Source organism: Theropithecus gelada, chromosome 8 (genome assembly GCF_003255815.1).
Source record: "Theropithecus gelada isolate Dixy chromosome 8, Tgel_1.0, whole genome shotgun sequence".
NCBI classification, from domain to species: Eukaryota; Metazoa; Chordata; class Mammalia; order Primates; family Cercopithecidae; genus Theropithecus; species Theropithecus gelada.
In genome coordinates, this window is record NC_037676.1 from 142620473 (window position 1) to 142647232 (window position 26760).

General features: G+C 43.8%; 1 protein-coding gene across 1 annotated transcript in view; it reads right to left on the minus strand.

The window, feature by feature from the left end:
* TRAPPC9 (trafficking protein particle complex 9) overlaps nucleotides 1-26760 on the minus strand; it is a 714313-nt gene that overhangs the window by 667645 nt on the left and 19908 nt on the right. Inside the window, exons 3-5 of the mRNA XM_025393926.1 lie at nucleotides 24371-24516; nucleotides 20405-20533; nucleotides 6327-6353 (exon numbers count right to left, since the gene is read on the minus strand). Of these exons, the coding sequence (XP_025249711.1) occupies nucleotides 6327-6353; nucleotides 20405-20533; nucleotides 24371-24516 (302 nt within the window). The remainder of the gene's footprint in view (nucleotides 1-6326; nucleotides 6354-20404; nucleotides 20534-24370; nucleotides 24517-26760) is intronic.

Below are 26760 nucleotides of genomic sequence, written 5' to 3' on the forward strand. Positions count from 1 at the left end.
AGTTTTTCATAAATTGAAAGCTTAAAAGCAAAAACCCATCAAGTTCCTAGGGAAATGTGTATAACATATAAAAACAAATTCATTTTCAAAAGTTCTAATTGACTAATGGAAAACCCAACAAACGGCCAGGCGTGGTGGCTCATGCCTGTAATTTCAGCACTTTGGGAGGCCGAGGCAGGTGGATCACAAGGTCAGGAGTTCAAGACCAGACTGGCCAATATGGTGAAATCCTGTCTCTACTAAAAATACAAAAACTAGCCAGGCATGGTGGCAGATGCCTGTAGTCCCAGCTACTCAGGAGGCTGAGGCAGGAGAATCACTTGAACCTGGGAGGTGGAGGTTGTAGTGAGCCGAGATCGGGCCACTGCACTCCAGCCTGAGCAAGACTCTGTCTCAAAAAAAAAGAAAAGAAAAGAAAGGAAAACCCAACAAACAAAGAGAAAATCACATCTGATAGTCAACTTTAAACACATGGAGTGGAATAGGCCTAGAAATTACAGCCCCAGCCAGGTACTATGGCTCACGCCTAAATTCCTAGTGCTTTGGGAGGTTGAAGCAAGAGGCTTGCTTAAGGCCAGCAATTCAAGGTATCACAGTTCCTGTAATTCAGATATTAACTCAATATAATGGAAGGAAATCTTTCCCTAGGAGACAGTGGAATTCTGTGCATAAGACAGGATAAACTCAGCCCAAAGTGCACTAGCCACAGTGATGATTTTTTAAATAGAATTCTAAAGTTAGAATATTGTTGAAAAGCTGCCAAATTCTCTGAAAGACAGAAACACATGCATGAACACACATATATATAAAGTCTACCCCATGCTGCATATAAATGCTAGTTTATTTTTGTTTACTCATGGGCACTAATTACTTTAATGGAGGCAGAATATTTTAATTATGACAGGTAATCAATATTACATGACTTGTCAAATCTAGTTAACGAATTTACTCTGTTGTATAACCATAATACATCTAAGACATCTAAACGCAGTGAAAATGCCTTTGTGTATTTTTGTTTTCTGGAAGTCTTTTAAAAATTCCAGGCTTTTTCAATACCTCTGAGAGATACTTCTATATGACTTTTTCCCTTGTGAAACAAACAACAGATACTGTTGTCAATATTCTGTCTTGTACACAGTGACTGAAGACCGCCATACTCTAGCTAATCCGCTGGACAATGAGGCACTATGCTGGACACTATGAGTGAACAACAGGAAAAAAAGGAAGACAACAACCCTTTTCTGGAAAGGCTTACAATCTGCGTCAACACTGGGGATTTCTTCCTTTAGCTAACGAAATGGAATCAATCAAATACTGTTTTTGAACTTTCCGTAGTCGTGACGCTACTTTTATTAGTGTGATGAGCAGAAAAGCCTTAAATGGCTTTGTTAGGTCAACTAGCAGCGACCATCACTGGAGAGTAAGTAATGCAGAAATTAACTGATAGTAATGATTCTGCCTGCGTTAGACCAAAATAAACCTACGCTGAACTCTGCAAGGTGAATGAAGAGATGAGGTCCCTCATGACAAAAAAAAAAAAAAAAAAGGCAAGAAATCAAATAAGCAAAGAGTTTTCAATAAATGATTCCCTATAAAAAGCAATAGAGCATGGTGGTTAAGAGGATAAATCCTGGGTGCAAACTCATGGGTTTGAATACCCACTTCACCACTTACTAACTATGACCCTCAGCGAGTCAGACAACCTTCCTGCATCTCAGTTTCCCCATCTATAGACTAGGCATAACAACAGTACCTGTCTCCTAGAATCGTGAAGATTATATTGCTTTAGGTGTAAAGTTTATATATAGCATCTTAAGTCGCAGATATGACATCAAAAGCACAGGAACAAAGACAACATTAACTGGATTTCATCCAAATTTAACACTTGTATGCTTCAAAGGACACCATATCAAGAAAATGAAAAGATAACACACAGAATGAAAGAAAAATCTTGCTAATCATACATCAGATAAAGGACTCATATACAGAATATATAAAAAACTGTTACTGGCCAGGTGCAGTGGCTCACGCCTGTAATCCCAACACTTTGGGAGGCCGAGGTGGGTGGATCACCTGAGGTCAGGAGTTTGAGACCAGCCTGGTCAAAATGGCGAAACCTCATCTCTACTGAAAATACGAAAATTAGCCAGGCATGGTGGCAAGTGTCTGTAATCCAAGATGCTCAGGAGGCTGAGGCAGGAGAATCGCTTGAACCCAGGTGGTAGAGGTTGCAGTGAGCCGAGATCACGCCCCTGCACCCCAGCCTGGGTGACAAAGCAAGATTCCGTCTCACAAAAAAAAAAAAAAGCAAAGAAACTGTTACAACTCAACAATAAAAAGACAAAAAGACAACCCAATTTAAAAATGGGTAACTATCTAAATACATATTTTTTCAAAGAAAATATAGAGATGACAATAATCACATGAAAAGATGCACATCATTAGCTATAAGGGACATGCAAACCCAAATTACAATGAGACACCAGGTCACATCCACCAGGATGGCCACAATCAAAAAGGTAACAAGTATTGACAAGGAAGCAGAGAAATTAGAACTTGCAGTCATTACTAGTAGGAATGTAAAGTGTTACAGCCACTTTGGAAAACAATCTGGCAGTTTCTGAGAAAGTTAAATGTTGAGTTGCCATATGACCCAGCAACTCCCCATCCAAGGCATACACATAATAGAATTTAAAACATATGGGCCAGGCACGGGGGCTCACACCTGTAATCCCAGCACTTTGGGAGGCTGAGGTGGGATCACCTGAGGTCAGGAGTTCAAGACCAGCCTGGCCAACATGGTGAAATGCCATCTCTAGTAAAAATACAAAAAAAAATTAGCCAGCCTTGGTGGCAAGCGCTTGTAATCCCAGCTACTTGGGAGGCTGAGGCAGGAGAATTGCTTGAACCCAGGAGGCGGAGGTTGCAGTGAGCCAAGACTGTACCACCGCACTCCAGCCTGGGCAACAAGAACAAAACTCCATCTCAATCAATCAATCAACCAATCAATAAATCAAACAAATATATGTCCACACAAATGTTTATAACATCATTATTCATAATAGCCAAAAGGTACAAACGATACAAATGTCCATCAACTGATGGAATGGAAAAACAAAATGTGGCATATACACACACACACACACACACACACACACACATATACACAGAATGAAATATTATTCTGCAAGAAGAAAAATAAATGCATACTGACACAATGCATACCGACACATGCTGTACAGATGAACCTTGAAACATACAGTAAGTGAAAAAGGCCAGTCACAAAAACGACATACCATTATATGTATGATGCCATTTATATGAGAAGTCCAGAACAGGCAAATAATAAAGAAAGAAAGTAGCTTACTAGTTGCTTGGGGGTAAGGGAAGGACGTAGGCAAAGGAGAGTGACTGCTAACGGGTACACGGCTTCCTGTTGGGGTTATGAGAATGTCCTAAAACTGACTGTGGTGAGGGTTGCGCAACTCTGTAAATATACTAAAAATGACTGGATTTTACCCTTTAAATAGGTAAACTGCATTGAAACTAGTTTGTTTGTTTTAAAAAAAAAAAGCACCTTAGAACATTGTCTGTCACATAATAACTGAAAACTGCTAATTTTTATTACAGGAAGAAGAAACTCTCCTCAACATGAAAATGGAAAAAGCAACTATGAGTTAACTAAAATTATCCAAAAGATCATTTTATGTAAAGTGGCTGCTGAATGTACATGAAATGTTTAGAAATTAAATTTAAAAAAAAAAAGAGGCCAGGCACAGTGGCTTACGTTTGTAATCACTTTGGGAGGTAAAGGCAGGAGGATTGCTTGAGGCCAGGACCAGCCTGGTCAACACAGAGAGACCCCATCTCTATGAAAAAATTAAAACATTAGCTGGGCATGGTGGTGCACACCTGTAGTCCCAGCTACTCCAGAGGCTGAGGTGGGAGAACTGCCTGAGTCCAGGAGTTTGAGGGCACAGTGAGCTAGGTTCGCGCCTGTGAATAACCACTGCACTCCAGCCTCGGTGGCAGAGTGAGAACCTGTCTCCCAAAAAAAAAAAAAACAAAACAAAGAAAAAAGAGTTTTAAGAATCATGCCACTTGGCCGGGCGCGGTGGCTCAAGCCTGTAATCCCAGCACTTTGGGAGGCCGAGGAGGGTGGATCACAAGGTCAGGAGATCGAGACTATCCTGGCTAACATGGTGAAACCCCGTCTCTACTAAAAATACAAAAAACTAGCCGGGCGTGGTGGCGGGCGCCTGTAGTCTCAGCTACTTGGGAGGCTGAGGCAGGAGAATGGCGTGAACCCGGGAGGCGGAGCTTGCAGTGAGCCGAGATCCGGCCATTGCACTCCAGCCTGGGCGGCAGAGCGAGACTCCGTCTCAAAAAAAAAAAAAAAAAAGAATCATGCCACTTTAAAAATGCAGATAAAGAACACAAAGGCCTAGCGGCTAGAAATGCAGGGAGGGGAAGCTTAGTTCTTAGGATAAGAGATGGAGGACCCCCCGAAAACCGTGAAACTCTTCTTCTGGTTTTGGAAACGGTGGTGGGGAAAGCTGGTAGGAAAAGAATTTGGAAACAGCTTGCTTCAAACATTATGTCCACTTAAAACTCAAAAATGAAATGAAAGTGATGTAATTTTGTGATAGCTTCATGTGAATGGGTTTTCCAGGAGCTGAACACTTTTACAACCCCTGAGAGAGTATTAGCTATTCAGATGGAGAGGCTGTGGAGAAGCAAATTGCATTGCTCCTAGGAGCTGGGAAGATTCCCCAGCAGCACTGTCACTGCTAACACATTTGCAAGGGTTTAGAAACGACCAACGCTTGAAACACAGATATGATTTCAGTAGCGAGTCAGTCCTGATACAAAGGTCTCCGCAAGCAGAGGCCAGAAGGCATTAGCAGGAACTGGGGTGGCCTGGAAAGCAGGAATCAGAACGTGGGGCCAGGACGGCCTTTCATTCTCTTTACTCGCTCTCCCATTGGTAAAGAGAAGTCAGGTCCACACGTTTCTCATTTGGGACCATGACAGAGGATGTCCTGACACACCAAACACTGGTTTCTGGGTCCTTCCTGGTGGTTTTCACCTCTACAGCAGGACCCTGATGCACCCTTGAATAACAAAGCCCTACAGAATCTCCTCACTTTTCCTCCCAGCACTCTAAACTCAATTTCACCTCTACACAACCTTATCTTGAAAAGCTTCAGAAATCTTTTTTAAATGCCTTATCTCAACAAACGCCTGATTTTCCTTACAGCTCTGAGCTACTTCTATACGGTGGACACATCTAATTCTCCTACAACTAATGCGACTGACACACTGCAATGCGGTATTTTATAGCAGGCATAACCAGCCAAACTGGGGCTCAGCAACTCGTACTGGTCAAATACCAGTACATTCAACATCCATTTCATTTGTCATCAGTGTTGGCGGGGCTTTCAGTACCTCCGTGGCATAAAGTCTACCCTCCTGACTGTCCCCCAGATGTCTTCTCATCAGCAACTCAGTTCTCCTGAAACCCAAACTGAGCATTTATTGTCCTTTCTCTACACATTCCACAAACCCCATCAGGAAACTTAGCCACTGGCCTAGAGAAACGAGTAAATGCAAATATTAAAACCAATGCCTGCAAACCTGAGGCAACTTCATTTCGGAGCCAAGATGCACGAGGAGATGAAAGCAAACGTGTTAGTCACAAAGCCTGCGTAAGCACAGCCATCTGATTTCAATTCTAGGCTGTTTTCATTTTGTACTATTTACCCTGTCATTGTTTCTCATTAAGTCAGAAAATAATAGAGCCCATCATGAAATAATTAAGCAGTGTAATAAAAGAGGTTTTTGCTGTATTAATTACAGAAGATATTACAAAGGGAAAGAAAAATCTGCCTCTGTAAAAAAATACAAGATTTTTTTTCTTGTTAAGAACACAGAGACGAAATGCAGTAGAGAATGAACTCACGTGGAAGGGAGCACAAGCCACAAATCAGAGCAAAGTCATGATTACAAATGAATTCAAAATTAACAGGACAAACATGCTCAATGCATTCAAAGAATTAAAGGCACAATTCTCCAATCATTCACTTAGCCATGCTAGAGGAAGAAGCCTCCTCGAAGCCTCCTCTTCAACAGATAACATAAAGCAACGGGGTGCCCATCAAGCAAGGACCCATCAATCATCAGGTTTTAACAGTTCTGATTTAAAGTTACTTAAATCAGAATATTCCAAAGATCATCATCCAGAAATTTTAACCATTCATTCACATCACCATGAAACAAGCACTTAAAAAAATAACCAAAAGAAACTAAACACATAGATCATGTACCTGGATCAATGAGAACTTCCTGTGCCCCTGGAAGAAAGAACAGATTATGGTATTTTATTTGGAAAACAAAACTACTTTTAAAAATAACTACTAAAACACATTTCATAATTCACATAGCCTGGAGAAAAATCTGACTTGTATCTGATCAGAAAAGCAATTCTGAGGAACCGTATGTTACAAGTTTGGTGCCTTTTTGCTTCAGACAGGAAAAGATAAAAGAAAAGCTACTATTACTCATACCCTAAACAAATTATTAAGTGCCTCTTCACCTCTCTGCCTTCCCACTTTCTATGTTCATGCTCCCAGCTCTTCTTTTTTTTTTTTCTGAGACACAGTCTTGCTCTGTCGCCCAGGCTGGAATGCAGTGGCATGATCTCGGCTCACTTCATCCTCTGCCTCCCGGGTTCCAGCAATTCTCCTGCCTCAGCCTCCTGAGTAGCTGGGATTACAGGAGTGCACCACCACGCCCGGCTACTTTGTTGTTGTTGTTGTTGTTGTTGTTGTTGTTGTATTTTCAGTAGAGACAGGGTTTCACCATGTTAGCCAGGCTGGTCTCAAACTGCTGGGATTACAGCCATGAGCCACTGTACTCGACCTCCCAGCTCTTCTTAAACAAATATGAGAATTCCTTATTTCCACAAATAAGCAAAGTGACAAAAGATAACTATTTGCGCAAATGTATGTCAGCAACCTAGAATGGGGGAGAAAAGGTGCCAGAGGCTCTATGGAACTTTTCACAACCCCCCTAAAATACCTCTCTCTCTCACTTTCTCTCTCTCTCTCTCTCACACACACACATGCACACACACAACTGGATACTTCATCAAGTTAAAGATTTCCAACTTTTAGAAGCTAGCTTTGTAGTTAGTTTAAAATACAAAACCGCCGGGCGCGGTGGCTCACGCCTGTAATCCCAGCACTTTGGGAGGCCGAGGCGGGCGGATCACAAGGTCAGGAGATCGAGACCACGGTGAAACCCCGTCTCTACTAAAAAATACAAAAAATTAGCTGGGCGCGGTGGCGGGCGCCTGTAGTCCCAGCTACTCAGGAGGCTGAGGCAGGAGAATGGCGTGAACCCGGGAGGTGGAGCTTGCAGTGAGCTGAGATGGCACCACTGCACCCCAGCCTGGGCGACGGCGCAAGACTCCGTCTCAAAAAAAAAAAAAAAAACCATTAACTTCACTATTATGAAGAAACTTTTGAAAGCCTTGCTGGTCTGCTAAACTACCCAAATATCTGTGTGATCCAATTAGACTTCTCTATAGAATGCAATTTCCCATCATGGCAAAACACACCTCAAGAGGTACTGGTTCCAAGAGTCATGTTTATCATTAGCTATTCTCATTTTTAAACATGTTAAGAAGATTCAAAAAGGTATGTCCCAATAATCTTATGGAAATAGCACATCTATTCAATTGTCTACATAGGGAAGAGGCCCCATGATTATGGTGCTATTTAAGGGCTATTTTGTGTACAGTCATCTCTGTTTGTAAATGTAGACTAAAAATCACTGCAATCTTGAAGCCACCATTAAAATAAAAAACAGGTGTTTTCCATTGAATAACACCTTTATGCCAAGCATGATGCTTAACAAATACCATGTATGACCTTCAGAGCAACCCTACAAAATAAACAGGTATTAGCCCTCACTGTCTATGGGGAGACAGAAGCCCAGAGGAGCCGAGGGAAGCCCCACCATCGCACAGGCCACGAGACCAGGTCCCAGGTCTGCACTGAGCAGACATTCAGCTGCACAGACCTTGAGGACGTCTGGATTTCCAGATAATCCTACAAACGTTTTGTTTTGTGAAGAACCTGGCCAAATATATTATACTATGCCATGTCCTTTAGATAGGGGATATGAATTAAACCTTTGATGCCTCAGAGTTATTATCACAGTCATCAGTCATCTGATTATTAGTATCATCAGCCTCTAGTGGACTGATTTCACATTAACCAAACTTGCAAGAGACTGATATAGGAAAACTGGAGGTTTAACCATTAATGTAATAGGGGACACAAAATTATCAATCAAATAAAATATCAGGGTTCAGTGATCAGCACATTTTCTCTTCAAAGGCCAAATCACCAGCAGGAGGTAAGTAGAAGTCAGGTCCATACGTCTCATTTGGGACCATTACAGAGGATGCCCTCATACACCAAATGCTGGTTTCTAGGCCCTTTCCTAGTGGTTGTCACCTCTACAGCAGGATCCTGGCACCTGAATAACAAAGCCTAACACCACCACCCCTGTCTACAAGATGAAGGGAGGAGGCCGATGCTTCAGTTTGTTCCTGTTCTAAGATGAGCCTCTGTGAGCCCCTGTCTTTCGTTTTTATTTAGGGGCATTAAAGTGTTCAGATGGGGAACTGAATACCACTCCCTTCCCGGAAACAGAATTCAGTAGTTGTATTTTGTTGAAATACAAATCAAGTTCATCTAGAAAACTCCACTTTCTCTGAACAGGAGTTTTCTAGATGAATTTGATGGACTAAAGTTCTGTTACAAGGAGAAACCTGCTGCCTACACAAATGATTAATGCAAACCGCAGTGCACTCTCTGTGTCAGTGGCCAAGACACAAATGCCAATGCTGCATAACTCTCTCTGTCCCAGCCTTTCCACACGGGCCGGCCCGCTGACTGATGTATAGATGTACACATGGAACGATAGATAGGCTGATACCTCTAAATGCCTGAAGCCAGTCTACCAACGCTCAGTCTGACTGCCAGGGGTTTTTTGTTTTGTTTTTTGTTCTTCTGTTTTGTTTTTTTGAGACGGAGTCTCACTCTGTCGCCCAGGCTGGAGTGCAGTGGTGCGATCTCGGCTCACTGCAACCTCCGCCTCCCAGGTTCAAGCGATTCTTCTGCCTCAGCCTCCCAAATGGCTGGGACTACAGGCGCGCCACCACTCCCAGCTAATTTTTTTAAAATTATTTTTAGTAGACACAGGGTTTCACCATATTGGCCAGGCTGGTTTCGAACTCCTGACCTTGTGATCTGCCTACCTTGGCCTCCCAGGGCTGGGATCACAGGTGTGAGCCACTGCACCCGGCCAACTGCCAGGGTTTAAATCCCAGCTCTGCCACTTACTGGCTCCATAACCTTGGTCAAGTTCCTCAACCTCTCTATGACTCAGTTTCCACATCTGCAAAACTGGGATGATAATCCAACCTACCTTACCTGGTTGTTATGAAGATTAAAGGGTTAAATTGGTTTATGTAAAATGTGTGTAGAGGCCAAGGCGGATGGATCACTTGAGGTCAGGAGTTTGAGACCAGCCTGGCCAACACGGTAAAATCTCTACTAAAAATACAAAAATTAGCTGGTCATGGTGGTGCACACCTGTAATCCCAGCTACTTGGGAGGCTGAGGCATGAGAATTGCTTGAACCCGGGAGGCGGCAGTTGCAGTGAGCCAAGACTGTGCCATTGCACTCCAGACTGGGCAACACAGTGAGACTCCATCTCAAAAAAATAAAAATAAAAATAAATAAAATGTGTGTAGCACATTTTAAGCGTTCAACAAATGTTATCAGTCAGGTGTGGTGGTTCACACCTGTAATTCCAGCACTTTGGGAGGCCAAGATGGGCAGATCACCTGAGGTCAGGAGTTCGAGACCAGCTTGGCCAACATGGCAAAACCCTGTCTCTACTAAAAATACAAAAATTAGCTGGGCATGGTGGCAGGCGCCTGTAATCCCAGCTACTTGGGAGGCTGAGGCAGGAGAATCATGTGAACCTGGGAGGCAGAGGTTGCAGTGAGCCGAGATTGCGCCATTGCACTCCAGCCTGGATGACAGAATTAGACTCCATTCCCCCTCCAAAAAAAAAAAAAAGTTATCTGTTACAGTGATTTTACAAATCTCCCTCTAATCATCCTTTGTATTTCCTTGCTAGTCTAAATCACAAAGGATATCCTTTTTTCTGTGTTTACAAAGAAAGAACTGTCACCCCATGACCTACTTAAACTGAGGGGGAAGACAGCACTTGCTCCCCACTCCTCTGGTTTCCACAATAAAGGCTTTATCTTAAGCAATGCTGACCTCTCGCCCACCCCCATTCCTCCCCCACCCAAGGGGAGTGAGTTGTGAGATGAGTTTGTGAGACAAGCTGGGCACATGAACCCCTTCTTTCGCCCTTGGGTGCTACACTCAGGAAGCACAGGGGATGCTCTGCTCCACCATGCCTATGTCTGACAGGGACAGGGCCCCTCATAGGAAGGCCCGCTGTGGCCCAGAGCCACCAGATCTTGGATACACAGTAGTAGGATGCCCATTTTTCTTCATCCCTCAAATTCATGGAAAATGTGGGGGTTGTTTTTCGTTAAGACAAGGTCTTGCCCTGTCGCCCAGGCTGGAGTGCAGTGGCAGAATCTCAGCTCACTGCAACCTCTGCCTCTTGGGCTCAAGCAATTCTCCCACCTCAGCCTCCTGAGTAGCTGGGACTATAGGCCAACATTCCCAGCTAATTTTTTGTATTTTCTGTAGAGACAGGATTTCATCATGTTACCCAGGCTGGTCTCAAATTCCTGGGCTCAAGCGATCCACCCACTGTGGCCTCCCAAAGTGCTAGGATTACAGGTGTAAGCCACCATGCCTGGCAGAGAATGTGGTTTCATCACTAATAAGGGTGGAATTTTTATTCTCTACCTGCTTACTCTTGTCTCGTCTCTCAATTGCTTGTTGAAGAAAACAAGAGTGTTATTATTGGGCCCCTTTAAGCCCCAACATATACTAATCCGCAAATAATTCTGTGGCTTGGGTAGGGTCAAGATGCCTATATAACGGCCATGTCTCTAAACCTGCAGCTAAATTATGGGTATAAGAACTACTGACCCTCCTCAAGTATTTCCTTCATTTCCTAACTGAGTCTTTCTTCACGAAAACATTTTTCCTATTTCAATGCCTTAGTAATTTCCAAACACTATAAAATGATGACTTCATATAAAATAATAGCTAATGGTCATGAGGTATTTTATGAGATGACCACCATGCTAAACATTTTGCACACATTCTAATCCTCACAATTCTACAAAGCCGAAATTAGGAGCCCCTACTCACAGATGCAGAGCGAGGAGGTGGGGGGCACCTGGGAAAGAACTGCAGGACCTACATTCAAACACAAGTCAGCTGAATTAGGCTTTTCCATGACACCACAACACCACCCACTGGCAAACATGCAAAAGTGGGTGCAATACTCAGGGAGTTCCAGGTTCCTCTCAGCTTTAAGGTGCTCCAGATGGTTTCTATCTCTTTTATAGATCATGGCTGACTGGTTTCTAACATTGGAGAAAAAGTCCAGTTTCACCACTGTCTACTTTGCACATCTGAAATTTTCACACTGAAATGACATAATAAAAATAAGATAACTAGAATATTTTTCCAGGTATCCAAATATAATGGGCATAATGCTATTCTAAAGTATTAAACAACAACAAAATTCAGATGAAGGAAGCCTGGTTTAAATCTTCTTTCACCAACAGGAAAATTAGGACATTAAAAATATATATATATGTACAACAGCACCACCTATGGCCAGAAAGGTCTTTCCAGGTTGCTGAAAAAAAAAAGGAACAAATTTAATTGTTGGCATAATAAGAAATGATCAACAGGGCTTTTTAAAACACGATGCTCAGAGACCATAACTAGGCCGGGCGCGGTGGCTCAAGCCTGTAATCCCAGCACTTTGGGAGGCCGAGGCGGGCGGATCACGAGGTCAGGAGATCGAGACCATCCCGGCTAACACGGTGAAACCCCGTCTCTACTAAAAAATACAAAAAACTAGCCGGGTGCGGTGGCGGGCGCCTGTAGTCCCAGCTACTCAGGAGGCTGAGGCAGGAGAATGGCGTGAACCCGGGAGGCGGAGCTTGCAGTGAGCTGAGATCCGGCCATTGCACTCCAGCCTGGGCGGCAGAGCGAGACTCCGTCTCAAAAAAAAAAAAAAAAAAAAAGAGACCATAACTAAAAGTGCAGCTAGCACATATTGAAATCTACTTCAAGGAAGGGACCAGTATTCAGTATTTAATCCGAAAACTTTAACACTCCTAAATATAAACAGAAGACACAGACTCATAGAAACTAATCTTAGAACAGGAAGAAAACTCGAGCATCTGGCCCATTCTCTTCATTCTACAGGTAGTGAGGTTGAGACCCAGAGAATTTGTTCTTCTAGCAATCAGTGGCAAACCTTTTTCCTAGTCCTTGGATTTTGCACTATACCAAAAGCCACCTTAATCTATACCAACCCTATAATCATAAAAGTCACGTCTGGATGGGTGCAGTGGCTCAGCCTGTAATCCCAGCACTTTGGGAGGCCAAGGCGGGCGGATCATGAGGTCAGGAGACCGAGACTATCCTGCCTAATACGGTGAAACCCCATCTCTACTAAAAATACAAAAAATTAGCTAGGCGTGGTGGCGGGTGCCTGTAGTCCCAGCTACTTAGGAGGCTGAGGCAGGAGAATGGCGTGAACCCCGGAGGCGGAGCTTGCAGTGAGCCCTCCAGCCTGGGGGCAGAGCGAGACTCTGTCTCAAAAAAAAAAAAAAAAAACAGTCACGTCTGTATATTTCAGTCAGTAAATAGCCTAAGTGTCTTACAAAAAAATACTTCCCAAAGGACTGGCAACTAACTATTGATCACACAATTTTGTTGAAACACAAACACATTTATTTATATATTAAAACAGTATAATCGGTCAAGCACAGTGGCTCACGCCTGTAATCTCAGCACTTCGGGAGGCCGAGGCGAGTGGATCACTTGAGTCAGGAGTTGGAGACTAGCCTGGCCAACATAGCGAACCCTCGTCTCTACAAAAATTAGCTGGGCATGGTGGCACACACTTATAATCCTGTTACTCAGGAGGCTGAGACACAAGAATCACTTGAGCCCGGGAGGCAGAGGTTACAGTGAGCCAAGATTGTGCTGCTGCACTTCAGCCTGGGCAACAGAGCAAGACTTTGTCTCAAAAAAAAAAAAAAAAAAAAAAACACACAGGCCGGGCACAGTGGCTCACGCCTGTAATCCCAACACTTTGGGAGGCCGAGGCAGGCAGATCACTTGAAGTCTGGAGTTCAAGACCAGCTTGGCCAACATGGTGAAACCGTGTCTCTACTAAAAATACAAAAGTTAGCCAGGCATGGTGGCAGGTGCCTGTAATCCCAGCTACTCGGGAGGCTGAGGCAAGAGAACCACTGAAACCCAGGAAATGGAAGTTGCAGTGAGCCAAGATTGAGCCACTGCACTCCAGCCTGGGTGACAGAGCGAGACTCTGTCTCAAACAACAACAACAACAAAAACAAAACATGATCTATTCAACAATGTCCCCTTGTAGTCAATCTATAAAGGAAAAGTGATGTCAAATCAACGTTTCTACTTTTTTCATCTATTACAGATACAGAAAAAAAAAATCAAAATTTTCTCAATCACAAAAAAAGATAAGCCTGAGGCAGGACAATAGGATCTAGAGGCAAGGAACCTAGCATTGTTTCACATTGACTTCCTACAACTAAATTGAAAGGAAAACCCTAACTTTCCATGACTAAGTAACAAAAGGACCAGAGGCTGCTCCCTTTGACCTTTTCTGCATAGCAGATGGGAAATTGGCTGTCCGCAACCAATCAGATTGATTGCGGTGGAGTCTTCGTTTGCATAGACGTATAACTATGTCTGCTTTTCATCTGCATAGAAGCATAACTTTGCAACTTCACCTTAGCCTCGGACTGGTTCCTTTTTGCAACCAATCAGATGTTTGCACAGGAGTGTGACCTTTGTTAACTTCAGCCTCTGATTGGCTGCTTTCTGAAACCAATCACCAAGAGGTGAGCATGAAGTGGCCAATGGGAAACTTCTAGAAGGTATTTAGAACCAAGATGATTCTGTAATGGTGCCCTTGAGCCGCTGCTCGGCCCACTTCACCACTGTGGAGTGTACTTTCGTTTTCAAAAAATCCCTGCTTTCGTTATTTTGTTGCTTTCTTCTTTCTTTGCTTTGTTGGGCATTTTGTCCAATTCTTTGTTCAAAACACTAAGAATCTGGACAACTTGCAGTCACGACCCTCTACCGGGGACGGGCTTATTCCATAAAAATGGCTCAGTATCAATTTGTCAAAACTTAATTGCTATGGTGAGCTGTGTGTGTGTGTGTGTGTGTGTGTGTGTGTGTGTGTGTGTGATGGAGTCTTGCTCTGTCACCCAGGCTGAAGTGCAGTGGCACGACCTCGGCTCACTGCAACCTCTGCCTCTCGGGTTCAAGTGATTCTCCAGCCTCAGTCTCCTAAGTAGCTGAAATTACAGACACAGGCCACCACGCCCGGCTAATTTTTGAATTTTTAGTAGAGACGGGGTTTCACCATATCAGCCAGTCTGGTCACGAACTCCTGACCTCAAATGATCCACCCACCTTGGCCTCCCAAAGTGCTGGGATTACAGGTGTGAGCTACCGCATCCAGCCACTATGGTCAGCTTCTGAATGACAAGTTTCTAGTAGTTTAAAGGCTTTAGTGGATTATTACAGGGCAATACGAATTTTGATATATAATATATATTCTGTATTAAAAAATTTTATATTCTTCAGCAAGGTAATTTAGGTATTCCCTATCTTACTAGAATGACACTGATTTCATCAAAACTTCATACTGCATTGAAAAACCATAACTGAACCCTTGTCACTTTAAATCATATTCATATATATGAACATACATATATTGAATGTGCATCAGAAATAAACCACCATCTTCATTATTCAAAGATGATGCTTCTAACCAATTTATGTCATTGGGACAGCTAATTTTTTTTTAAGACAGGATCTCACTATGTTGCCCAGGCTGGCCTTGCACCCCTGGGCTCAAGTATCCTCCAGTCTCAGCCTCCCAAGTGGCTAGTGGTGCAAGCCACTGAGCCTGGCTTTGACCCACCGGCTAATTTTCATCGAGCCCCTTTTAGGTGCTTTGTACCCATGGTATCCAACTCTCACAACCATATAAAGTATATAGTATATATACTAATTTACTAATATACTATATACTAATATACTAATTTCACATATGAGGAAATATATTTAGACCATAAAAAAGGCTGACAAGTCCAAAGTCCCACAAAACTTACATATTCATCATCAACAAAGAGTATAGATTTTAAATTTCTGTCAAAATTCACTAACTTAATCTCCTCTTCCATTCTAAAGAGTACACTGAAGCCAGGCACAGTGGTGCGTGCCTGTGGTCCCACTACTACTGGAGAGGCTGAGGCAAGGGGACTGCTTGAGCCCAGAAGTTCTAGTCCAGCCTAAACAACATACCATAGACATGTGTCTCAAAAAAAGAAAAAAAGACTGCATAAAATCAATTCAATATAACTTTTTCCCTTAGCAAGTATCACTAGATAAAAACAAGCAGTATGTCATTAGCAATGGTTGGATTTTTAAAACCACTTCTATTTTGTCCTGCAATCATTTATTTTTCTTTAATTTTTATTTCTTTTTCCTTTTTCCCTCATTTAACACACCTGACATGTAATTATTTTTAATGTGCTTGCTTCCCATGCTTACAAAGTTAAGAAAATAAAAATATTACCTTTTTAGGTTGTTAGCCGACAATAAAATATTTGTGACAAGGCACAATTTTAATATATTCCAACTCTCATATTCTTACAGTATTTCTTCTTTTAAGCCCTAGTCAGGCTTAGACCACTAAAATTCATCACGTATAAACTCACAGAGTTTCAGGCAGCCAGTCAAGGGGAGGCTGATTTGAGGAGCAATTAAGAATACACACTCTGTAATCACATCAACCCAGGTTCAAATCCCAGCTCTGCCACTCACCACTGAAGGATATGGGGCAAGTCACCCAGCCTCAGTCCCCTCACCTGCAAAACGGAGGTACTAATCCCTACCTTCAAATGCCTGCTGTGAGGTAAAACTTAGGTAAAGCTTTTAGCATAGCCACTGGCCTACAACAGGTGCTGAATAATGTACAGCTATTTTGATAATGATGACAGTCCAAAAGGTAGAAATGACCAGAAAGAAGAAATACTTACAAGTCCATGATAAGTACTTTCTTTTGGATTAATTACAAAATGTCCTATTAATTTTTAAAATAAGCTTTGTCCATTAATTATAGGCTTACAGGTTCATATACAAGTCTCCAGATTAAGATTTAGTGGCCCCAACCTTTGAATACTGTGAAAGTAAAGTTAAAAAAAAATTAAAACAAAAGGAGAATTAAAGCAAAAAGTGGCAGGAATTAAGGAATTGTAGTTTAAACTAAGATAACTCAGCCAGGTGCGGTGGCTCACGCCTGTAATCTCAGCACTTTGGGAGGCCAAGGCAGGCAGATCACCCGAGGACAAGAGTTCGAGACCAGCCTGGCCAACATGGTGAAACCCCATCTCTACTAAAAATACAAAAAATTAGCTGGGCACAGTGGCAAGCGCCTGTAATCCCAGGTACTGAGGCAGGAGAATCGCTTGAACCTAGGAGGCAGAGGTTGCAGTGAGCCAAGATCACGCCACTGCACTCCAGCCTGGGCAACAGAGCGAGACTCCCATCTCAAAAAAAATTAAAAAATTAAAAATAAACTAAGATAACTCAGTTTTAACAAGAAATAAAACTTCCCTTTCTCATAGGAAACTGTTTGAAACTACGGAACCTGGACCTGAGCTGTCTAGAGTCTTTTCATAGTATTCCTGAATTCATGTTACTATTTGATAATTAGCAATAATAATATTGGTAATAACAAAGACAGGTGCAGTGGCTCACACCTGTAATCCCAGCACGTTGAGAGACCAAGGTGGACCGATCACTTGAGCCCAGGAGCTTGAGACAGCCTAGGCAACATGGCAAAACCTCCACAAAAAATACAAAAAAATTTAGCCAGGCATAGTGGCATGCACCTGTAGTCCCAACTGCTTAGAAGGCTGAGGTGGGAGGATCCCTTGAGCCCAGGAGGTGGAGGCTGCAGTGAGTAAGTGAGTACAGTGAGTGCACCACTGCCTCCAGCCTGAGCAACACAGACCCTGTCCCAAGAAATAATAATAATAATAACAATAGCTGCTAACATTACCAAGTGCTTGGTGAGGAGGGTTCTAGGACCTTCATATGTGTAACTCAGTCAACCTTCACAACAACCGTATGAGGTAGGGACTACTGTTATCTTCCCCATTTTACAGATAAGAAAACCGAGGCATAGCGCTGGGCGCAGTGGCTCATGCCTATAATCCTAGCACTTTCGGAGGTCGAGGTAGAGACCGACTGCCTGAGCTCAGGAGTTCAACACCAGCCTGGGCAACATGATGAAACCCTGTCTCTACTAAAATACAAAAAATTAGCCAGGCACGGTGGTACACACCAATGAAAGGCACTCCTAAGCCGGGTGCGGAGGCTCTCACCTGAAATCCTGGTACTTTGGGAGGCTGAGACAGGTGGATACCTGAGCTCAGGAGTTTGAGACCAGCCTGGCCAACATGGTGAAACCCCATCTCTACTAAAAATACAAAACTTAGCTGGGCATGGTAGCGGGCGCCTGTAATCCCAGCTACTCGGGTGGCAGGAGAATCGCTTGAATCCAGGAGGCAGAGGTTGCAGTGAGCCAAGATCACACCATTGCACCCCAGCCTGGGCAACAGAGCAAAACTCTATCTCAAAAAAAAAGAAAGGCGCTCCTAGAGAGAACAGAGACTTTTTTTTTTTTTTTTGAGACAAAGTTTCATTCTGTCACCCAGGCCAGGCTGGAGTGCAATGGCGTGATTCCAGCTGACGCCCTCCCAGTTTCAAGCAATTCTCCTGCCTCAGCCTCCCAAGTAGCTGGGATTACAGGCATGCTCCACCACGGCCAGCTAATTTTTGCAGTTTTAGTAGACATGGGGTTTTACCATGTTGGCCAGGCTTGTCTTAAACTCCTGACCTCAAGCGATCTGCCCTCCTCAGCCTCCTAAAGTGCTGGGATTGGCCGGGCGCGGTGGCTCAAGCCTGTAATCCCAGCACTTTGGGAGGCCGAGACGGGCGGATCACGAGGTCAGGAGATCGAGACCATCCTGGCTAACACGGTGAAACCCCGTGTCTACTAAAAAATACAAAAAACTAGCCGGGCGAGGTGGCGGGCGCCTGTGGTCCCAGCTACTCGGGAGGCTGAGGCAGGAGAATGGCGTAAGCCCGGGAGGCGGAGCTTGCAGTGAGCCGAGATCGCGCCACTGCACTCCAGCGTGGGCGACAGAGCAAGACTCCGTCTCAAAAAAAAAATAAATAAATAAATAAATAAATAAATAAAGTGCTGGGATTACAGGCGTGAGCCCGCACCCAACCCAGAAAACTTTCTTTTAAAGAGAAAATTAAACCTGCTTTCACCTTTCTGGATGTGTTGGAGATTTTAGCACTTGGTTGCCGACTAAAGAAAACAGTGAAACTTAAACCACTGCCATCTCATACCAGAGACAGCAATTATAACCATGAGGAGTAAACACAGGTGGTGGACACTAATGGGGTGCATCCAAGTCAGGTCACAGTACAGGACGCAAGCAGCAGGGACCTGCCTGTTTAAACCTTCAGACTTTCGACAGCACCCTCAGCCTGCCTCACTTTCCTCTTCAATAACTGAGATGCTACCAAGAGGAATGTCCCACGACAGAATAATAAAATTGTCTTCAAGAATCATTATAGTTCATCTAAGCAAATCTACAAAGAGGGCATGTGGCTTCAGACGGTGTGGCTACAGTCACTAGCTCATCAAGGCAGCCTCTGCATTCTCTGCTGCTGATACGGGATAATACAATTCATGGAAAAAGAAATGCAAGACATTCCCCATCCAATACACATTAACTACCTTTTTTTGTCTGGAGGGAAAAATGTACAAAAATCTCACGGACCAAAAAAAAAAAAAAAATCCTAGCATCTTTGTGTATGGCCTGGAGCTCTGCATTATTTGGTATGATCTTGACCTATGCAACATGATGACTTAATACTGAGCTATTAAAGGCAGGTTCATTCATCAAGGACCAAAACATTCACGTTCATTCAGCATTCATGGGTCTGCTCTGCCCAAGAAGTTTTTTCACTCTTCATTGGTTCTACCAAGCATAAGCAAATCAACGACTCATTGAGAGAACGTCACCAGCCAATAAAATAAGAAACTGCGGCCAGGCGCAGTGGCTCACACCTGTAATCCCAGCACTTTGGGAGGCCAAGGTGGGCGGATCACAAGGTCAGGAGATCGAGACCACGGTGAAACCCCGTCTCTACTAAATATACAAAAAATTAGCCAGGCACGGTGGCAGGTACCTGTAGTCCCAGCTACTAGGGAGGCTGAGGCAGGAGAATGGTGTGAACCCAGGAGGCAGAGCTTGCAGTGAGCCGAGATTGCGCCACTGCACTCCAGCCTAGGCAACAGAGCAAGACTCCATCTCAAAAAAAATAAATAAATAAGAAACTGCTCCCAGGCCCTGAATCAGCATTAAAATTGACCTCTGGGACTAGCTTCTCCTAATACATAAAATTATAAAAAGACTTAGGCACAGAACCTCCAGTCTGTTATACCAGGAAATTTTACACAATTATTCCAGAAATTAATCATTCTAACCCATTAGTGTATTCAATAAGATTGAAAATATTCAATAAAATCAGAACAAAATGTCTCATACAAGATTTCTGGGCAGGGCACAGTGTCTCATGCCTGTAATCCCAGCACTTTGGGAGGCCGAGGCGGGTGGATCATGAGGTCAAGCAGTCGAGACCAGCTTGGCCAACATAGTGAAACCCTGTCTCTACTAGAAATACAAAAAATTAGCCGGGCATGGTGGTGGGCACCTGTAATCCCAGCTACTCGGGAGACTGAGGGAGGAGAATCACTTGAACCTGAGAGGCAGAGGTTGCAGTGAGCCGAGATCGCGCCACTGCACTCCAGCTCGAGTGACAGTGCGAGACTTCGTCTCAAAAAAAAAATAGAAAATAAAATAAAATTAAAAAAAGATTTCTGACTCAACAGATTTTACAGTTTATTTAAATATTAGTCCTAACTCAAAGAAAAAAGTAGCAAATGAGTCTGCTTTATTTAAAGACTGCAAGTGAGCAGAGGCCGGAAAAGGGCAGAGCTCACCTGGCCGGTGTCTGTTGGCTGCTTCAGCAGGAAGTGCGCTGCCCTGGAACCTCCGAGCTCCACTCTTCCCACCGGTTCCACCAGGATAGTGATAGATGACAGAAGCCGAACACAATCCTTCCAGGGCAGCTGGGCATTAAGAAAACAAAAAACAAAAACCAGCATCATTAGGCAAGTCAGTGACCCATCATTAGCTCAAACTGCAGGGGCTAAGAATGATTTAAACAGGTGGATTATTTGGAAAAGCCAATTTTTCTCCCAAAACAGAGTTCAAACCTAAAGATCACCAGTTTTTTGCAAATGGGAACTTGCCACCTGTCTTTCCCATGCCCATGTCCAGGCAGGCAACACAGAACACTCTCACCACACTCAAGGCTTCCCTGCAGGGCTGAGTGCACATGTGAAACAGGCCAGCCTCTGTGTTCATCCATTCACATGGCCGGCAATCCTACACAGACTGTGCGGCAGACTGCGCCAGGTTCTGGAGCTACAGAGATGTGTAACGGAAAGTGCTCTGGACTGAAAATATTTCACAGTAATAGCACCAAAGCAAGACCAGAATGCCTTTCCAGACCATGCGCCCCCTAGGCATCTGCTCCTTTTGAGGCTGTAGACCTCCCTCTTCCTCAAAAACAGCCATATCAACTCGCTACGCAGCCCGTTCTTCTCTCACGGCGTGACAACCTAACAATCTCCAGCTATGCCACATGCCTTATAAGGTGTGCCGCAGTATTCATCTCTATCAATTTTATCCATTAATTCAGTGGCCCTTAAACTTTTGGTCTAAAAACTCCTTGATGCTCTTAAAAATGAGGATCACAAAGAGCTTTTTTTGTGATATGGGTTACACCTGTAGATATTTACCATGTTGGAAAATAAAACTGAGAAAAGGATTTAAGTATTTATGTATTAATTCCTTTTAAAATAGGCCAGGCATGGTGGCTCACGCCAGTAATGCCAGCACTTTGGGAGGCCAAGGTGGGTGGATCACTCAAGGTCAGGAGTTTAAGACCAGCCTGGCCAACATGGTGAACCCCAACTCTACTAAAAATACAAAAATTGGCTGGGCATGATAGCACACACCTGTAGCCGCAGCTACTCGGGAGGCTGAGGCAAGAGAATCTCTTGAACCTGGGAAATGGAAGTTGCAGTGAGCTGAGATCACGCCATGGCACTCCAGCCTGGGCGACAGAGTGAGACTCTGTCTCAAAAAAATAAAAATAAAAATAAAAAATAAAATAATAGGCTTGTCATGTGTTAACATTTTTATGAAAAATAATTGTGTTCCAAAACAAAATAAAATACTGGAAGAATGGCATTGTTTGACATGTTCATATATTTCTTTAATGTCAGAGTTAATACAAGTTAGCTGGATCTTCTATCGGCTTCTACATTCAGTCTGCTGTGATGTCAGGCATAAGTAGCTTCTGGACAACTCCCCTGTCCACTTCTGAGGGGCTGAGCATGGAAGAGACCCATGGCACACAGCACCGTCCTTCTCCGTGTGCCCTTAAGGAGTCCTCCTGATCCAGTCCAGCGCCGCATGGGGAAGGCATATGGGCGGTACCAGTCTTTCTGGAGAAGCACCTGCTGCATAGGCCCTAGTCTCAGAGCCCACTGGGAGACGCATAGATTCTCCAATCGATATAATAAGGAGTACTTAGGGAGACAGCGCTCTTTCAAGAAAACCAAGTAAAACTATGTATTTCTCAGCCTGCTTAATCCTTTATCGGCTTCTCTTTTCTTTTCCATCCCTAATGTTCACTCCCTTTCTTTCCCCACTTTTATTTCTCTAGCCTATTTAAAAAACTAAATTTAAGTCCATTTTAAGTTTTGTTTTTGTTTTTTCTTAAGAGACAAAGTCTCACTCTTGCTCAGGATGGAGTGCAGTGGTGCGATCATGGCTCACTGCAGCCTTGACCTCCTGAGCCCAAGCGATCCTCCTGCCTCAGCCTCACAAGTAGCTGGGATTACAGGCACAGACCACCAAGCCCAGCTAATGTTTTTTAATTAGTTTATTTATGTATTTATTTTTGTAGAAGTGAGGACTCCCTATGTTGCTCAGGCTGGTCTCCACCCAGCTAATGTCTTTTAATTTTGTTTTGTAGAAGTGAGGTGAAGTAAGGTTTTTTTATTTTTTATTTTTTGTAGAAGTGTTGGGATTACAGGCATGAGCCACTATGCCTGGCCATTTGAAGTATTTCTTATATTTGGCTGGGCACATTGGTTCATGCCTGTAATCCCAGCACTTTGGGAGGCCAAGGCAGGCAGATCACCTGAGGTCAAGAGTTCAAGAGCAGCCCGGCCAACATAGCAAAACCCCATCTCTACTAAAAATACAAAAATTAGCCGGGTGTGGTAGTGCATGCCTGTAGTCCCAGCTACTCAGAAGGCTGACGCAGGAGAATCACTTGAACCCAGGAGATGGAAATTGCAGTGAGCCAAGATCATGCCACTGCACTCCAGCCTGGGCAACAGAGCAAGACTCTGTCCCCAAGAAAGAAAGAATTTGTTGTATTTAATATGTTCTACAGCACCTCATTAAACTTCTGTTACAGAACTCACGTCATTACTTCATTCGACTTGTATTATCGTAAGTGGTTGACAGGCGTCCTTGTTAAACTGTCAACTTCAACGAAAGAACCCTGCTTTAGTCCTTACTCACACATTGTTCTTTTAACAAGCATTTAGGGAGCATCTGCAACATGTCAGGCAATGGACACAGCCAGTCCATCCTCCCAGGACCACCCCCAGGAGGCGCAGTCCCCAAAGGGAAGACCACACACAGACATCCAATTCCAGCACAGAGTGTCGGCAACATCTCAGGTAGAGCACCTGCTCTGCCAACTGCTGTGGGGGATCGGAGATGGCTGTGCTTTGAAGTAGGATTTCTTCTTGCCTTTCTTTTAATTTTTAAGATTGACATAGAGTTCACATACCATATAATTCACCCACTTGAAGTGTACAAGTCAGCAGTTTTTAGTACATTCACAACTGTGCAACCATCACCACTATCTGACTCTGGAACATTTTCATCACCCCAAAAAGAAACCTTATGCCCGTTAACAGTCACTTCCCATTCCCCCTCTTCCCAGCCGCTAGAAATAGTCGTCTACTTTCTGCTTCTATAGATTTGCCTATTCTAGCCACTTCATATAAATAGAACCATACAATCTGTGGCCTTTTTCATGTCTGGCTTCTCTCACTTAGCACAAAGTCGTCAAGGTTCATCTGTGCTGCAGTGGTATCACAATTTCACTCCTTTTCATGGCAGAATAATATTCCGCAGTATGCCCATACCACATTTCGTTTATCCATTCATCATGTGACACATGGAGGAAGTTTTGAGGGATGAGTCTAAGAGGTGAAGATCACGGGGAATGGCATCCAAAGCAGAGGGCAAGTTAAACTAAGAACAGAGAAAAAGGGAAAGCGTGGACAGGGCCTCCTTCAGAGGACACATGGCACGGCGGGAGGAGGGCAGCAGATACGGCAGGGAAGCACCCCAGGTTGCCTGCTCATGGCAACCACCACAGGCTGGCTGCTTTTCCTCCCTCATCCCTCCTTTTTGGGGACTTTCTTTTTCCATTTCCTCTCATTTCTTTTTTTTATTTATTTATTTATTTTGAGACGGAGTCTCGCTCTGTTGCCAGGCTGGAGTGCAGTGGTACAACCTCGGCTCACTGCAACCTCTGCCTCCTCGTTCAAGCAATTCTGCTGCCTCAGCCACCCGAGTAGCTGGGATTATAGGTGCCACCACCACACCCAGCTAATTTTTGTATTTTTAGTAGAGACGGAGTTTCACCATGTTGGCCAGGATGGTCTCAATCTCTTGACCTCATGTTCCACCCGCCTCAGCCTCCCAAAGTGTTGGGATCACAGGCGTGAGCCACCAAGCCCAGCCTCTCATTTTAAATAACAGTTGAAACAATTACATATCAGATCATCTTCATCAGCTCATCTTACCTCCAAGCCACAGAAAGTCATTCACAGAACGCAGCAGCTCCACTGACATGTGGTAATGTACCAGGGAGTCCTGCAGCATCCCTGCCTGCAGGCACAGGTCCCCCACGTGCTTCCGCATGCGGCCTTGGCACCGCTTCTTGTAATGTCTAGAAAATAAATGAAAATGTATCTTTATTACTATACAACTCCCACCCAGAAAGCACTCTGACTAAGCACTATTCAATTCTGTCACTACTAAAAATGCTAAGAAGGCAACTGTAGGCTCTATAATTTTAAGTCAGCAATAATCATTGCCAGTTATGTGAGCCGGAGTGGTCTTGACTTCAAAAATGTACTCCAAGCAATTTTTTTAAAGGTGATAGGTACATAAGGACTTCTACCACGTATTTCACGTAGGCAATGTTAGAGTTGGATTTTTCTTTTTAGATTTTTCAGTTGTAACATTAGCATAAAGAAATCTATGTTTCAGCTTTTTAAAAAAATCAACTATCTTCCACTTCTTAACATCAAACTTATTATTATTTTATAAAGAGAGCTAGGCTGCGTCTTATTAGCCAACCATTTGGCTTTAGCAAATAAGACGTTTATCCTCACTATTTCAGGGCAAGCTTTAGGAAAGCGTTCAGAGGGCAGGGCCTGGGGTGCCCACTAACAGCTCTTTAAACATTGGCAATGATATGCTATTAAATAATGCAAAGGCTTCTGAGTCCCTATCAACTCAGAAGCCAAAGCAACTGTACCAAAATATTCCTTTTATCATTTTTAAATACTTCTAATCTTTAAATGTTATATTTCTTAAGACAGATGATTTTTTTTAAAAAGAAAAACTGCAGCTGGATTAAACTTTCCCTCATCGAGAAAGCAGTCTTATCAAGAATAAAACTCCTTTGGAAATCCAGAGGATGTGACGTTTTTTAAGTAAATGAATGTTACTGACACATCTCAATATAATGTTAAATCCTATCATGTCTAACTCTAACGAGTTACAAACTCTTTGTTACTCTGGAATTTAGCTTTTCCATTCTACATATGTTTGGAATAAAGATCATGATGTAAGGCAGATGCAGAAAGAAGGAGAAATGCCAGCCTTCGTTTGTCTCCTTCCCGGCCACAAGGCACTGTCAGGATGGCCCCTGCTAACAGACCCTCACCATAAGAAAATACAGCATCTGGCAGGGCACAGTGGCTCACACCTGAAATCCCAGCACTTTGGGAGGCCAAGGCGGGCGGATCACGAGGTCAGGAGATGGAGACCATCCTGGCTAACATGGTGAAACCCTGTCTCTACTAAAAATACAAAAAATTAGCTGGGCGTGATGGCGGGTGCCTGTAATCCCAGCTACTCAGGAGGCTGAGGCAGGAGAATCACTTGAACTCAGGAGGCAGAGGTTGCAATGAGCCGAGATCACGCCACTGCACTCCAGCCTGGGGGACGGGGTGAGACCCCGTCTCAAAAAAAAACAAAAAAAAAAAAAGAAAGCATCTGAGCTGCTCCTCCCATCCCAACAGCAGTCACCTCAGCAGCCTCCGCCTAGTCTCGACTCCCCACTCTGCACCCCCTTCCCTTCATTGCTGCTATACACGCACAGCCAGAGTGTCCTTCCCAAAGCACAAATTAGTCCGTGTCCCTCCTGCACTGCAAACCTTTCACAGGATGCTCAATTCAGTCGTAGGGAGAGGCATGCAGTCCGCAGCCAGCCCCTCCCACAGCTCTGACCTCCCCTCCTACCACTGTGCCCTTGCACTCCACAGGCAACCTTGCTGCAATGCTGAAGCCCCCTGACCTCAGGCTCCATCTGCCTCACAACTTCTACTCTCTTTTAGGCTCATCTCAATGACCAGTTTCTCAAGGAAGCCTTCCCTGACTCCAACCTCTGCACTTTGGGTTAAGTGTCCTTAATGTGTTTCTAGAACATTGTTACTGTTTTTTTTGTTTTTTTTTTTTTTTTTTTTTTGAGACAAGGTCTTGTTCTGCTGCCCAGGCTGGATCCCAGTGGCACAATCACAGCTCACTGCAACCTCCAACTCCTGGGCGCAAGAGATCCTCCCCACCTCCGCCTCCCCAGTAACTGGGGCCACAGGTGTGCACCACAACACCTGGCTAATCTGTTTTTATTCTTTGTAGAGATAGGGTCTCCTTATGTTGCTCAAGCTGGTCTTGAACTCCTGGGCTCAAGTGATCCTCTTGCCTCAGTCTCCCAAAGAGCTGGGATTACAGGCATGAGTCACCGTGCCCAGCCAGCTCTTACTCTCAAAGGTAGACAGTGTTTTGCTCACTTCCTTGGTAGGTTATCCTGTTCCAAATGGGAAAAAAATTCAGTATCCAAATGGACATTTTCCTCCACCGGTAACATAACTGTCAACTCTTAATATATGAAAAAGTTTACAAA